This window comes from Oryx dammah, unplaced genomic scaffold, assembly GCF_014754425.2.
Source record: "Oryx dammah isolate SB20612 unplaced genomic scaffold, SCBI_Odam_1.1 HiC_scaffold_13, whole genome shotgun sequence".
Classification (NCBI taxonomy): domain Eukaryota; kingdom Metazoa; phylum Chordata; class Mammalia; order Artiodactyla; family Bovidae; genus Oryx; species Oryx dammah.
In genome coordinates this window covers 20064558-20079681 of record NW_024070197.1, presented here as the reverse complement: position 1 = coordinate 20079681, position 15124 = coordinate 20064558, and the positions used below count along the sequence as shown (strand labels likewise).

At 42.7% G+C, this 15124-nt stretch overlaps 1 protein-coding gene and 1 pseudogene across 2 annotated transcripts in view; one reads left to right on the top strand and one right to left on the bottom strand.

Annotated features, from left to right (window-relative positions):
• The window catches only part of UBA2 (ubiquitin like modifier activating enzyme 2), a 31181-nt gene extending 22651 nt beyond the window's left edge, over window positions 1–8530 (top strand). The window contains exons 15-17 of one of the 2 annotated variants that reach the window (XM_040253122.1): window positions 2116–2221; window positions 3735–3871; window positions 5528–8530. In XM_040253122.1, the coding sequence (XP_040109056.1) occupies window positions 2116–2221; window positions 3735–3871; window positions 5528–5709 (425 nt within the window). In that variant the 3' untranslated portion in view covers window positions 5710–8530. The other variant, XM_040253123.1, reaches the window with a different exon arrangement.
• A 4179-nt stretch (window positions 8531–12709) lies between these two features.
• Window positions 12710–13032, bottom strand: LOC120873305 (annotated as a pseudogene).
• Between the last annotated feature and the right edge of the window lie 2092 nt (window positions 13033–15124).

The window sequence follows — 15124 nt, the reverse complement described above, 5'->3', positions numbered from 1 at the left end:
GTCATCTAAGAAATACTATAGAGAGAAGGTGTACAAAGTTTGAATTAAGTTTTTTAAAGGGAAGGTTAATAGGGCAAGGGGGCATATCACAGGAAAGAGGATTCCTGGGCCAATTCTTGAAGAACTGAGAGGGGAGAGTGCATTTGGGCAGAATGAACAGCATCTGCAAAGGCTGTTCTCACAAAGCAATATAAAGGGCTTTAGGAATGACCAGCTGTTTTGTTTCCTGGAAGGTGGGATGCTATGGTGTTGGCAGCAGTGATACAGCTTGAGGATTTTGTGTGTCCTGTGTGTAGTGTATGGGTGTGGGTGTCTTCCCCCCTGTCGATTTCCTGCTCCCTCTAGGGTTTAAGCAGGGGCGTAATGTGTAATCTGTAAAAGATTAAGGCAAGGATGTGACAGTGGAGATGGGGAGCCAGTTAGAAAAAAATTGAGGGAAGTGAGAGATTTTTACTAACGCAAAAGCAAATGACAGTTTTGAGATTTGCAGAGTCTGAATGTAGAGTACAGGTGAGGAAAAGTAGCATTATTAGGCTTGGACAGAACTGTTGCCAAGACTCTGGCTTCAGAAGTGATGCTAATTCACCCGGATAGAATTGCTCAGAGGCTATTTCCCTTTTGAACATGTTGGGCTGTGGAATTTGAGTGAAAGAGCTTGGCAATGGAAGTCTGGGTAGGAATGAACTGTTCTCCAGAGACATTCCAGGTAGACTGAAAAGGTATAAAAGAAGAAGGAAAAAAAAGATAGTTGTGCTGTGCTTAGTCGCTCAGTCATGTCCGACTCTTTGTGACCCCATGGACTGCTCACCATGCTCCTCTGTCCATGGATTCTTCAGGCAAGAATACTAGAGTGGGTTGCTCTGCCCTCCTCCAGGGGATCTTCCCAACCCAGGAATTAAACTAGGATCTCCTGGATTGCAGGTAGATTCTTTACCAGCTGAGCTGCCAGAGAATCCATTGGATTTTGTAGAAAACAACATAAATTTTAAAATTAAAAGCAAAATTTAAGAATTTAAAATACATTTTACTTTGTATGTGCCAGGTACTGTGGCTGTACAGATTCTATACAGTCCGTAGGCAAGAGCAAATTCTCAGTAAAGCAGACTGACTATTGTGAGGAGAGAGTGTAAATTGGGAGCTAAATGAGGAGGCAGTTTTGTAAATGAAACTTGAGCATTTGAACATGCAGGAGAGAAAGGATAGTTAAAGACAGGAAGGCCTTAGAATAGGTAGGAGGAGATGGTACCACCAAAAGTGTGATTGGAGAGTTTGTTCTTCACTGGAATATCTGTGATCCATGTAGCAAAGGCTTACTGAGTGCTAGTGGGTGCTTGGCATCGTGGGCTACATCCTGGGGCTATTCAGATTTAGCAGAAATGACATGGAAGAGAGAATTGATTTGGAGTGATTAGCTTTTGGGGACCTCTCTGGCTGTCCATTGAGAAATGCAGAAAATTTATGTTGAAAAAATTATTGAAATAAAGTTTACAATTTAATAACTGAATTGTAAAATTGGCTGATGGTTGATATTGTGGGTAGCCTTTTTAGAAATAGTATGTTTTGAACAGTTCTAAAAGTCGTCGTTGACTGCTGTAGGATTCCATATTAATTTGATTTCAAAGGGAGAAGTTTCTCAGAACTTCAGTTTAGTTTCCTTGTTTTGGTAGTTGAGTTTTCGGGGCTGAGTTCCTAAGTGCCTGATATTTTAGTGAACTAGATTACTAGGGCCATCACACCCAAACACACAGGCAAGTGACTTAAATAATACATTTTATCCTAGTTCCAGAGGCTAGAAGTCTTAAGATGAAAGGGTCTATCGAGGGTGTTGGAGGGGTGGTTGACGGGTTTGGTATCTCCTGAGGCCCCTCTCCTTGGCTTCTTCTAAGGATACCAATTAGATTGGATTAGGGTCCACCCCAACAGCCTCATTTTAATTTAATGCCTCTTTAAAAAAATATTGTCTCCAAGTACAGTCACATTCTGAGACATTTCAGCATGTGAATTTTGGGGAGATACAATTCAGCTTATAGCAGGGGCTTTATCTTGTAAAAACTAAGGTTGACTGCTTCACGGAGATATAACTAAAGCATCTAAATTTCTTTAAAAAATTTTTAGCTAATAATCACAAGAAATTGTCAGAATTTGGAATTAGAAATGGGAGCCGACTTCAAGCAGATGACTTCCTTCAGGACTACACTTTATTGATCAACATCCTTCATAGGTAGGAACTATTGATATTTTAAGTGTAAGAAGTTATTTGAATATATAAACTTAAAGTGGAGAGAAAATGTTTTCTTACCCTTAAATCCTACTGTTCATTTGAAGCTGCATCATACATATGCTCAAGTTGGCCATTAAGTTCCCTGAGGTTTGACCTACAGAAAAATCTGAGAATCCAGAAAGAAATGTTTGAGGGTAACTCATCAGTGGTAGCTGATCAGAAAGACCTAGAGAGGGTAGAAATGCAGGTGTGTGAATAGTTATAATCAGGGGTACATTCCTTTTCATAGTTGAACTGGAATAAAAAATTTTAATTGTTAGAGATTCGTTTGGAAGGAAGAAATATCTCTCCCGTAAAACAAATATTTCTTTGTGATCTGGAACAGTAACAAGAGAGCATTAAATATTATCATATACAGATCCTTGAGTCACATTTTTTTTTTCTTTTTACTTTATTTTATATCCTGCCCACTTTATTTTAAAAAGTATCCATACTGTTTGCATTACAGGATATTTGTATGTATGTAGCATAGCTTAAATACAGATGGTTCTCCATTTGGTGTGGTTATCTGTTGAACAAGGTTGGTTCATGCTCATTGATACCTCTGAGCTGCACCCTGGCTCATTTCTTCAGGTTATATCTAACAATATAGATATTTTTGCCAGTGTTGCCATCTATACCCAAAATGTTGCCAGTGTTGCCGTCTATACCCAAATATACAGAACTTGTATAATTGTTCAAGAGTATTACATTATATATACTTAGTTCATAAAAAGCAAGAAAGGACAGGAAAAACTGAATGTGGGTTATTTCTAATAGTATAAAATGAGACAGGTGAGTCAGAGAGAGGTCTTGCTGGGGGTGATCTCTGGCCTCAATTACACACTAGTTGGATGTCAGTGGTGTGCTTGTGTTCAGTTGTGGAAGGACATGTACAATGAAATGGAAATATATCAGTTGGTGTCTAAAAGAGGAGGCATAATTAAGGTCTTTTTTATCATATATTTTGGCTCTTTGGGAACAGAACCCCCCTTATAACATGTAAGTCTTTTGTTTGACTTTCATTTTTGTACATGTTTTTGGGAACTCATTACAAAAGCAGGGTGCTGCCTGTGAAGATGGAGGGAAAACCAAGAAGCTGTGTAACTCTGCCCCCAAACACTAATCAGAAGAGCGTGTATAGAATCTTTTCATATAGCTGAAGAAAGAATGCCTAAGAATTACACCAGGCCTCACAATTTTTGACTCAAGTTTTCTGCTTTAGGTATAAAAGTTAAAAATTTTTTCCCTGAATTATAAGGACAGTGTTATTGACCATTTGAATTGAGCTTCGAATACATAAAAAGCTATTATGTGTCTTTTTTTAACTCTTTGAAAATCAGAAGCCAAATAAAAGGTGTGTATGTAGTATACACTTTTTGAAGTTTGAGGACAATTTCTCTTTGGTGTGCCTTTGCTTTTGTAAGTAGTCATAGCAGTGGTTCAGTGTTATAGTACGCAATTTTCCTTACAGTGAAGACCTAGGAAAGGATGTTGAATTTGAAGTTGTTGGTGATGCTCCAGAAAAAGTGGGGCCCAAGCAAGCTGAAGATGCTGCCAAAAGCATAACCAATGGCAGCGACGATGGAGCTCAGCCTTCCACATCCACAGGTGAGTCACAGCCCCAGCCAGCAGTCACTCACCAAGTAGGACGGTTTACAACAAACTGATTATCTTATGAACGTTGACCAGAAAGTAGAACTACTCACAGGACTGCTAGGGGTGTGTGCTGGTTCGGCATTGTCTCAATGGAACTTTGAATGTATAACCCATGAATATATTTAAGACTGGGTAAAATTTTTATAGAAAATACATACATTTTATTGTCTTTACAACTGGCAATGTCAGTTTACTAGTGCATAAAGATGGTTCATTCTGAGTAGTACTACTTGGGGATTTTATATGCATGTTTTTGGGGACTGAATCAGTGCATCTGATTATTTTGAGTGAACAGGTGCTTGGTAAGTACAGCATTTCTGTTTTCTCAGAACCAGTGACTTTGGTAGAGTGTGTCAGAAGCTCTGTTTCCTGGGTTTTCAGTGTTGGTGCTTTACTGTACTCCAGTGTGAATGTACACTACCTGCACCCCCCCTCCTCCCCAACACACACACACCTCTTCGTTCTTTAGTGTCAGGAAACTAAAAGTTACTCATTTTTTCCTTCTCTATTTTCATTTCTTTGACCCTGTGTCTTTGGTATTCTTTGGAATATTGGTGCTTCTTTGGTTCTGATGTTCTCTGAGCGTTGTGAAAATGAATTTAGTGATCGTCTAGAGCAAGGTTGCCCAACCTATGGGCCATCAGCCAGTATCCTATTAGATCAGCGGTGGCATTAGATTCGAAATAAAGTGCACAACAAATGTAATGCACTTGAGTCATCCCCAAACCATCCCCCCACCCTCAATCCATGGAAAAATTGTCTTCCATGAGGTTGGTTACTGGTGCCAAAAAGGTTGAGGTCCAGACTGCTGGTCTAGAGTGGGCCATGACCCTTCACCCCTGCCCCCCTACCCCCGAAAAATAGAAAGGTTCATCATCCTATTTTAAGTAAAGGACTGGTAGTTTTCAAAAATCATAATTTGCAGCGTGCATTTATTTTCCACCATGTGGTCAGGTTTTTGGAGACTAGCAGTAAGGTAGGCACTGTGCCTTTGACTTGGTGGAATGTCGGGGGTGGGTGACACAATTCCAGCCATCATGTAAGTTAAGCGCATGCACTGTGGAGCCCCTCTTCGTGGGTTTGAATCGATCCCGTCCTCTGCTGCTACTATGTGACCTTGGGCAAGTCTCTGTATCTCCGTTTCCTCTTCTGGAAAATGGATAATAATGTTATCTTCTTTATAGGGTGGTTGTGATGATTAAATGAGTTGTATATGCAAAGTGCTCAGAACAGTTCCTGGCACATTGTAAGTGCTGTGTATATGTTGTTATTGTTGTTGTGTATTATTATTATCACTGCTGCGAATATTAGGATATGCACCCTCCCCTTTTCTGTTGGAGAAATAGAAACAAGGAACTGTAACAGTTCCTCTGAATTATATAATGCTTGTTAAAATTTTTTGTTTTGATTAGGAAAGAAATAGGTGCTTGTAACAGAAAATAGTGAAACAGGACAGAAATGTGTAATGTGTAAAGGTTCCCTAAGGGTAGGCATTCGGAAGTTTGATGTGTGTTAGAAGAGTTAGTTTTTCATGTACATAAAATTGTAGTGAGCTTCTAGTCGCCCCCCACTTTTAACCATTTCTTTTCCCTTTTTTTCTGAAATAAGCACAAGAGCAAGATGATGTGCTCATAGTTGATTCGGATGAAGAAGGTCCCTCAAATAATGCTGATATCAGTGAAGAAGAAAGAAGTCGCAAGAGGAAGCTAGATGAGAAAGAGAGTGTCAGTGCGAAAAGGTCACGCATAGAGCAGGCAGAGGAGCTTGATGAGGTTATTGCATTAGATTGAACAGAAATGCCTCTGAACAGAACCTCTTACTTCATTAAGGCCTTCTGGGCAGAACCAGGTTATTTGTTACGTCCTTTGTTCGAAAGGGAAAAAATTGATACCAGTGACTTGAAGATGATTCTGCTCTCTTTGAAAGCATTCATTTTGCTAGAACTATTAGAAACATTGCAGTATGCTGTATTGAAAGTAGGAATATAGTTTTAAAATCCTTTGAACAAAGTATGTGCATAACCAGTCCATGAGATGAAACAACACAATGCATGTTGCCTTTTTAATGTAAATACCCTTAGGAATCATACGACAGTTTTAAAATATTGTGGTTTAGTAAAGTTGATACCTGGTTATAAATATTATGCCTTTATTTTTGGTTAGAAGAAGAATTATTTTTAGCCTAGATCTAACCATTTTCATACTCTTAACTGACTGAAACAGATTCAAAGAAGTATCGAGTGCTATGCATTGAAACTTGTTTTTAAATGTTAACTGGCACTATGTATATTAATGTAAAACAGTTGTTAATTTACTCAAGTTTTCAGCTTGTACTGCCTGGTATGTCTGTGTAAGAAGCCAATTTTTGTGTATTGTTACAGTTTCAGGTTATTTATATTTGATGTTTTGTAAAACTCAAATACAACTATACTGTACTTATGGACCAAATAAATGACATCTGCATACTTGTTATACATGCCTGCACAGTTCATGTTTCTGCTGCCTTACTGGGTTTGTACATTGTATTTGCTGCAGGCATACTGTTTTCTTTCCTTTTAGAAAATTAACTCAGAAATGGACATAGATGAGTACTGTTTACCACAGATGAGTACTTTTTAAAAGACAGCTTTTAAAGGCATGTTGCTTTTTAAATGATTGTAAACTGTTGGCCTTCTGTTGAGAACATTCAAGTGATCTTTACTCAGCCCCAGTAACTTGGAGTCGTGGATTTGAGATTCCACATGGCAAGTCTCCTCCACTCTGGGTGTCCCCAGGTCATCCAGGGCCCTTCTTGCATCTACTCTTCTGGGCCCAACTCTGACCAGCACATGTGGCCAGGCCAGCCCGACGGATCAGCTCTCATATCTCCTGAACCTCTGAACGCCTTGGCCCCTAGGCTGCTCTCCTGCAGATGTGCCTGGAGTTTTCAAATAACAGAAACCCATGAAGCTGTTGTCCCCGTTCTGTACCTCTGCCTTGGTGTTTTTGGCCACAGTCAATGAAATTTCAACTTGGTAATTCATTATGTTGTTTGCCGTTGTGTAATTCTTACTCTGCCATCCAGCTTATGAAGGTTTCAGTTTCCTCCAGAAAAAAAAATTTTTTTTGAAATTAGAGAACTGTGTTACAGATAAAAATGGAATATCCTGAAATACCCTCTCAGAAGCAAATTTTGGTTAACTGGTTGGTCACTGATGGTCATCTCTTGTTTTGAAATTTTGAAATCTGAAGAGTTCTCGAGAAAATCTGAATTTTGGAAGCCTCTCCATTCCTTTAAACCTCGTCCATCCTGCATTTTTCAACACAGTTATCAACAGTGTATTTCTAGCATTTTGTTTATGTTCTATTTTCTTATGTGAATGTATAGTGGTATTAAATGCCAGTGTGATTTGTAGAGATGTGTTTCTCTCTTGGCAGACCAGCAGTTTTCAGTTTTGCAACAACTCTGTTATTACTTTTCCAGCAGTTTCTGTTTTTATAAAATCTGGATTTGACAGCAAAGCAGGCCTGACCGTAGTGGTCTTGTTTAACTAGACTAAGATCCAAACTGCTATTCTGTCTCCGGAGTGTGGAGGTACTTTATATCTGGCCTTTGTATTCATGGTTTTCCCACGTGAGTTTTCTCAGTTTATGGAGCTGGAAGCAGGCTCGACAAGCATGTTTCCCGAGCAGCTCCATCCTGAAACAGTCTGACAAACCATATTCCAGCCTCATTGGGAGCAGTCCAGTGACTCAAGTTTACCTAGAGAGTCCATTGTCCCAAAGATCATGCTGCTTGGCAGGTACCATGAAAGGATTTGATGTTTTAATGAGAGCCTGAACCATTAATGGAATAACTGATCAGGCAAAGATCATCTGTGGATGCAAAACCTAAAAGGCTACTAAGGAACAGAATCTTTGTGGAGTGCTCAAATGTTGCTATATAAACTTGAAAAAGTGAAAAGCTCTCTGTCTTGACAATAGACTGATCTATCATCATTGTAATCAAGTGATCAAACCTGGCATCACTAATGGGACAGCCTGGTATGTGCTTCCTGATAGGAGATGGTGATTTGAAGGATCCAACACCTAGGCCCCTCACCCCAAAAAGGTAACTTGAATTTAGCATCTAGACTTCCAGCTAACAGGAAGCAGAGGGAGTAGGGAAAAGTTAAACATTAAGGGGAAATAATTGGATGAATATAGAATGTGTGACATTCTAGAGCTCAAGTGTAAAATAAATGATTCTTGTGGCAATTGGAAATTTGAAAATGGGACAAATTGAGTGATAATGGAGTTACTTTCTTAGCTATGGTATTGTTCTTGTAGTTATGTAGGCCATTGTCCTTATTCTTGAGAGAGATTAGAGATAAAGCTCACAATACCCACAACTTCTAAATGGCTCAGCAAAATAAAAAGTACAGGAAGAAAAACCAAATTAACATTGGATCTCAATGGAGCCTATATATATTGTTTATTGTGCCATCTAACTTTTCTCTGAGAACTTTAATAATAAAAGTGGAGATATATTTTGTATTTTCCTTTAGTGCCTCTGTGACTTTTTCAAGTTTTGTACTGAATATATATCCTGTGATTGGAATCAGAAAAGTAATAAAGATTATTAAAAATGCCAGTTGGAATGAGAAAGTGTTACAGCAATTCCTGGGTTGGCATTGATGAAATCAGCTTTACTCACCCTTATTGCTAGGCTGTGACTTAGGAAGAAGTCTCTTTCATTTGATTTTCTAGGGAAGTCAAGAGAACCAGTTGCTTCCAGTAGGTTAGTGTCCACTGGGAAGCTGCCAGAACCTTGGTTCGTGATCGATGTTCCTGAAACTCACCTGTTGGTGGCATATATGTCTGAAGTGGACTTGCTCTATGACCCAGTTCAGTGAGCCATCCAGCCATCTCATCCTCTGTTGTGCTCTTCTGCCTTCAGTCTTTCCCAGCATCAAGATCTTTTTCAATGAGTCAGTTCTTCCGCATCAGGTGGCCAAAGTATTGGAGTTTCAGCTTCGGCATCAGTGCTTCTGATGAAAATATTCAGGGTTTATTTCCTTTAGGATTGACTGGTTTGACCTTGCAGTCCAAGGAACTCTCAAGAGTCTTCTCCAACACCAGAGTTCAAAAGCATCAATTCTTTGGTGCTCAACTTTCTTTATAGTCCCAACTCTCATATCCATACACGATTATTGGAAAAACCATAGCTTTAACCAGATAGGCCTTTGTTGGCAAAGTAATGTCTCTGCTTTTTAATATGCTGTCTACATTGATCATAGCTTTTCTTCCAAGGAGCAAGCGTCTTTTAATTTCATGGCTGCAGTCACCATCTGCAGTGATTTTGGAGTCCAAAATAATAAAGTCTGTCACTGTTTCCATTGTTTTTCCCCATCATTGTTCCCACTGTTTCCTATGACCCAGGAACATGGGCAAATTTACACCTCTTGTAATAAACAAAAAGCAAATCTTAAAAACCCAGAGAAATCAGGGAAGAAGAAATGTTGGCACATGTTTCTAGTCATTGTGGCTTGCAGATGTGAATATCTCCCATTTCCTTCGTAAAGTAGTGTAGCTAGGGACCAGAATCCATTTGACTGTCTTGCAAGATATATTTAGCGAAGTATTTTTATAGACCCTTTCATGCTGGGAATACATTATTTGTATTCTGCATACAGAAGGGACTTCTTTTGTTTTTCCTGCATGTAATTTAAATTCTAGCCAAAAATTTGAGAAATGTTTGAACTGCTTCACTAAATAAGCAACTGGGTTGAACTACAGGTTTCTGAGGTTACTGTGCACTTGCTTATATTTCTGAAGACAGTTATTAACTGGTAACATTTTTTGGAAGTTTTGCTAAATGTATCTCATAAAAGCTTTTTTTTTTTTTTTTTGTCAACACCGTGCAGCTTATGCCATCTTAGTTCCCCAACCATAGATTGAACCCAGACCCTCAGCAGTTAAAGCTCAAGAGTCCTCACCGTTGGACTGCCAGGGAATTCCCTATAACAGTTTTAAAAACTTTAAATCTTGCAACAAATGATAACTTACTACATATGGAAAGACTGAGGAAAGAGTGTATCAATATTAGAATATATAATGCTCCTCAGGATTTACTTTAGAAGAGTTCTTTCTCAGATCAGTTTCAAAAGATGTAGGCATTGTGCACACCATCATTCACTCATTTTAGAAACATACTGTTGTTCAGTCACTCAGTTGGGTCCAACTCTTTGCGACCCCATGGACTGCATCACGCCAGGCTTCGCTGTCCCTCACCAGCTCCTGGAGCTTGCTCAAACTCATCCATTGAGTCAGTGATGCCATCCAACCATCTTGTCCTCTGCTGTCCCCTTCTGCCTTCAGACTTTCCCAGCATCAGGGTCTTTTACAATGAGTCTGCTCTTCGCACCAAGTGGCCAAAGTATTGGAGCTTCAGATAGTAAATGAATTGCATCCCTACTTGGCACTATGCTTCATTTGGAAAACCTTGCCAAATTTGTCAGTCTGATAGAAGTCTTTGAAAGTCGAAAGACACTAAGTGCTGGTGTACACAGAAACGTAACTTCTTACTGTAGCAATAGGTAGTGGGAAGAGGATCTGAGAACCCACATCCTCAGTTGCCAAGCTTTCCAGTTGGTCTCAGCAGCAGCTTCTAGCAGTACTGCAAGTCATCAACACCAACCTCTTGCTTAATGTGATTCCAAAAGCTGTAGCATCCCCAAATAGCTCCTCCCCATGGAGCTCCAGACTGACTGGGGTTTTTGTCCTGTAAAGTTAGTGCATAAATTGCCATTAGTGAATGCAGGATAAGGTCCCAACCCTAATTATTAGATTGGGAAACCAGCTGTCCATGGCTTTAGTTATCAATGCTTTGAAACTTCTGTGTCCCTGCTGCTGCTGCTGCCAAGTCGCTTCAGTCATGTCCAACTCTTGGACCCCACAGACGGCAGCCCACCTGCCTCCCCCGTCCCTGGGGTTCTCCAGGCAAGAACACTGGAGTGGGTTGCCATTTCCCTCTCCAATGCATGAAAGTGAAAAGTGAAAGTGAAGTCGCTCAGTCATCTCCGATTCTTCGAGACCCCATGGACTGCAACCTACCAGGCTCCTCCGCCCATGGGATTTTCCAGGCAAGAGTACTGGAGTGGGATGCCATTGCCTTCTCCGTCTGTGCCCCTAGAGAGGCCTAAAGGGTGTCTAGGACCAAGGGAAGTTGGTAGACTCAATCTGGTAGGAAGAGTTGGCCTCAGAAAATGGATGGAAAAATCCCTTTGGGCACAACTCCCAGTGGACAGCCTCACAGTGGCTTAAGCAGAACATGCATGTTGGGTCTAGTGCAGTGTTTTAATGGGATTGGCGCACAGGTGCTGAGCTGGGAAGGGTCCATATGTGGTTTAGGTGAAAGGTAGACTGCTGCAAGCTCAGGGGAGAGAGAAATGTGGATCTCAGCGATTCTTAGATGTGGTGTTTGATTGCATGCCATCCTCTTCCCTCAAGTTACTTAGTCCACATTTGATTGACATCTGAGTGTGTCCCAAGACTGAGAAACCCCCTGAATTGTGATCACAATTGTGCCGTTCTTAGTCACTCAGTTGTGTCCGACTCTTTGTGACCCTGTGGACTGTAGCCTGCCAGGCTCCTCTGTCCATGGGATTCTCTAGGCAAGAATACTGGAGTGGGTTGCCATTTCCTTCTCCAGGGGATCTTCCCAACCCAGGGACTGAACCAAGTCTCCCACACAGCAGGAGGATTCTTTACCATCTGAGCCACCAGGGAAGCCCTTGGGGTCCAGAAAATACAGACACTATAGACAGATAAGGGGGTCTTATGGAAGGTAGACTACAAGGAGAGACAATGGGATCTGTTAAAAAATCACTGTTAGTGTAGACAGTCTGGATAGGATCAGCCTTAGACAAAAAGATGGTGGCTCAGGATTTGGTGTGAGACTAGATGGAACATGCCCTGTTCTAGCCTTCTAAGTGTTGGTTTGTCTCGACAGAAGATTCTAGTTAACTTCAAACAATGATAGAACCAGAGAACTGGCAGTTCTACTCTGAAACTTTTCCAACAGTGGGATGCAGGCAGTAGTCATTGGAGCCAGCTCTATTCTAGTTTTCAAGAGCTGATTATACCCATTTCTTTCCAACTCTGTTTAATAACACCATATTGGCAGTTTAAAGTTGATCATGGGGGTACTTCCTTCATGGTCCAGTGGTTAAGAATCTGCCTTACAAGGCAGGAGACACAGGTTTGATCCCTGGACAGGAAACTAAGATCCTACATGCCATAGGGCAACCAACACCCGATGCAGCCAAAAATAAACATTTTAAAAAATAAAATTGACCCTAGTGAAGGACTTCCCTAGTGGTCTAGTGGACTCCTCACTTATACTGCAGAGGATGGGGGTTAGAACCCTGGTTGGCAAATTAGAGCCCACATTCTGTGCAGTGCAGTGAAAAAAATTTTTTTAGATAAAAACATAAAATTGACCTTGGTGTTATTGGCAAATGCTATAAATCAAGGGCCCTTCACTTCTCAGGCAGAAAGAGCCGGCTAACAGATCAGACACACCTTTAGTGAGGAAAGGAAGATGGGGTCTGGGACACATTCAGTTAATGTATAAAGGAGAGCATACAATTTCAAATTCTACTTTGTATCCACTTCGTGGAATGATGGTAGGATTCCCCACTGCATTAAATATTTTAAAGGTATTTAAAATAATGAGTTTCCCACTTCATGGAAGTAATTTAATGTTGAACAGTGAATATTTATTTAAACAGGTTCTGGTTGACTTTATTAAAGAATAATTTTGTGTGATTTACTTTTCACCAGTCTGTTTTGGTATGTTTCTAAACAGGATCACTTAGAATAATGATAGCCAGTGTTGGAACTCTGTAATATTTTCTACCCGTTCTGCTCAATTCAATATTATCGCCACTGCAGTAGTGATGGACACAAATTTTGGCCAACAGGTGTAGATCTCTATTTCAGATTTCCTCAAGGCTGGGACATTGTGGAGGCTATCTGGTTTTGTTCTGCCATGTCTGATCATTTTCAGAGTTGGCATGTACCCCAGCAGTACTTTCCACTTTTCATAATGATTAGGAGCCTAGAGTGGACTGACTCCAGCAACTTTTTCATCTTTGCTGCCACCAGCTTCCTGTCTTAGATGTGGGATGTCCCCCAGCCAAGAACAGCTGCCAAGCCACGACTGCCAGAAAGCAAACATATTTTAGGTTTCTTCTGTTCCAGTGTGTCGGTGGTTATTGTCATCTGTCTATCTATCTATTTGAGTAAGAAAGCCCTTTAGCTGACCCTGGATGCCAATATATTATTTAAATATTGAAAGCTCTAAGTGGACAGATAAGGGTGGAACTTAAGTTACATTGGAGGGCAGAGAGCTCCCTCTGAGCTCCAAAGGCTGGAGATTCTAGGATTGTATAGATTATATAAATAACGTGATAAACAGTTGTGCCTACACTGTCATCTGCGATGGGATTACTTCCCCAGAATAGATTCTTGCAGCATTACTGCTTTCAAGAATGTTTTTGTTTGTGAGGATGTTAACACCAAATTGCTCTTTCTGACAGGAGGTACCAGCTTACACTCATTACCAGTAAAATACACACGTTTCCCCACAGTCTTGCCAATATTTCCATTCTTCGGTGGTAGATAATGTGATCAGTGGAATAGGATACCTTATTGTTGACAATTTATTTTCTTTTCGCGGAGTGGAAGATCATTTTTCACTAGAAGGCGCCTCTGGATTTTTTGCTCCCCACAAAGGGCTTGCCCCTTACCTGTGCCTCCCTGACACCCAGCCTGGGGAGTAGGGGTTGGAATTTTCCCAGCTCTGAAAGGTGGAAGCAGGGAGGAGTAGCTGGGTCAGACATTGCTCCCCTGCCAGCTGAGAATGCTCCACAGCCCGCTCCTCAGCAACGTTGAGGCCAGACGCCCTGGTCAGCCTGCGCCCGGACCTTTCCCTACCCAGGCTCCCTGTTCCCTGAGGCACTGTAGTTGCCTTCCTTGAATTCTCTGAGGAATGAAGTGCCTGGAAGTAAGAGAACTCTTTCACTCAAGGTTGTTTTCTGGGATCCATCAGGTCCTGACAGATAATGGTTTGCTTTTCTTCCCTACAAGCTGTTTCAAATGTGTGACAAGGACTTTGTAGCTTGTGTTTTGGGGGACAAAGCCCTAGTCATCTCTCCTTCCCCTCCCCCACCTTCTCCCCCCACTCCCCCTCAAAGGCCCCATCTGGTCCCAGGATGTGCTTTCAGAAGTAGCATCTCCTTGGTGTCTCACCTAAGCCCCTGTGGGCAGATGTTGGAGAAAGGAGTCTTCACACCCCTTGGTGACTGAACCTTGGGTCACAGCTGAGGCTTCCCCGCCCACTGGCTTAGCCTGATGCCTGTTTCCGGCCTCGTCTGGCCTTGGGCGCTTGTGCCCAGTGACCAGATTTGGAGACCAGTCTCCATCCAGCCGCAACTCCTAGTACAAGGCGCCTTCCCAACAACGCAGGTGGGGTCACCCGGAACCAGTGCGCAGCCGCATGGCCCTGGGAGGGGCTGGGGTCTCGGGGTCAAGTCAGGCGAGATGCTGTGGGCGCAAATGTCAGAGACGCGCAGTTGGTCTCCAGTGTCCTGGGGTGGGCGGTTGCAGTGCTTCTGCCTAAGGCCAAACTTGTCCGGCCCAGCGCTTGAAACCGTGGCGGCGCAGGAAAGTAAGATGGGGGAGGATGTGGGAAACGTCTGTCAACTGCTCATATTTCTCTGGCCTGGACTGGGGGAGCCGCCTCTTGCTCAGCCCGCTGGAATACGGGACCTTTCCAGCGGCCCGACGGTCGGGGCGCACGGCGGAGGCCGGGCCCTCACCGCGGCGCCACACACAGTTGGCCGCTCCTCCACTCGAGGGCCAGCTCCAAGCCGCACGGCCCGGCGGCCCAGCCCAGCCCCCGCGCCCCTCCGAGCTCCGGGCGAAGCGCGGACAACGCGGCTCCGCCGCCGCCACTCCCCCCACATTCCAGAGGCCGCAGCGCCGTCTCCTTCCTCGCATTCCTGCCCCCACAAAGGAGTCCCTCCGCCCCCCGCACGGCCGCGGGGAGGAGGGGAGGCGGCCCGGCGCCTCCGAGCGCACATTCCTCCGCCGCGCGCGCCACCGAGCGAAGCGCCGCGGCCCCCGGACCGCGCGTGGCCGGCGGAGCGACCCCGGGCCCGGCGCCGGCCCCGCCCCACCC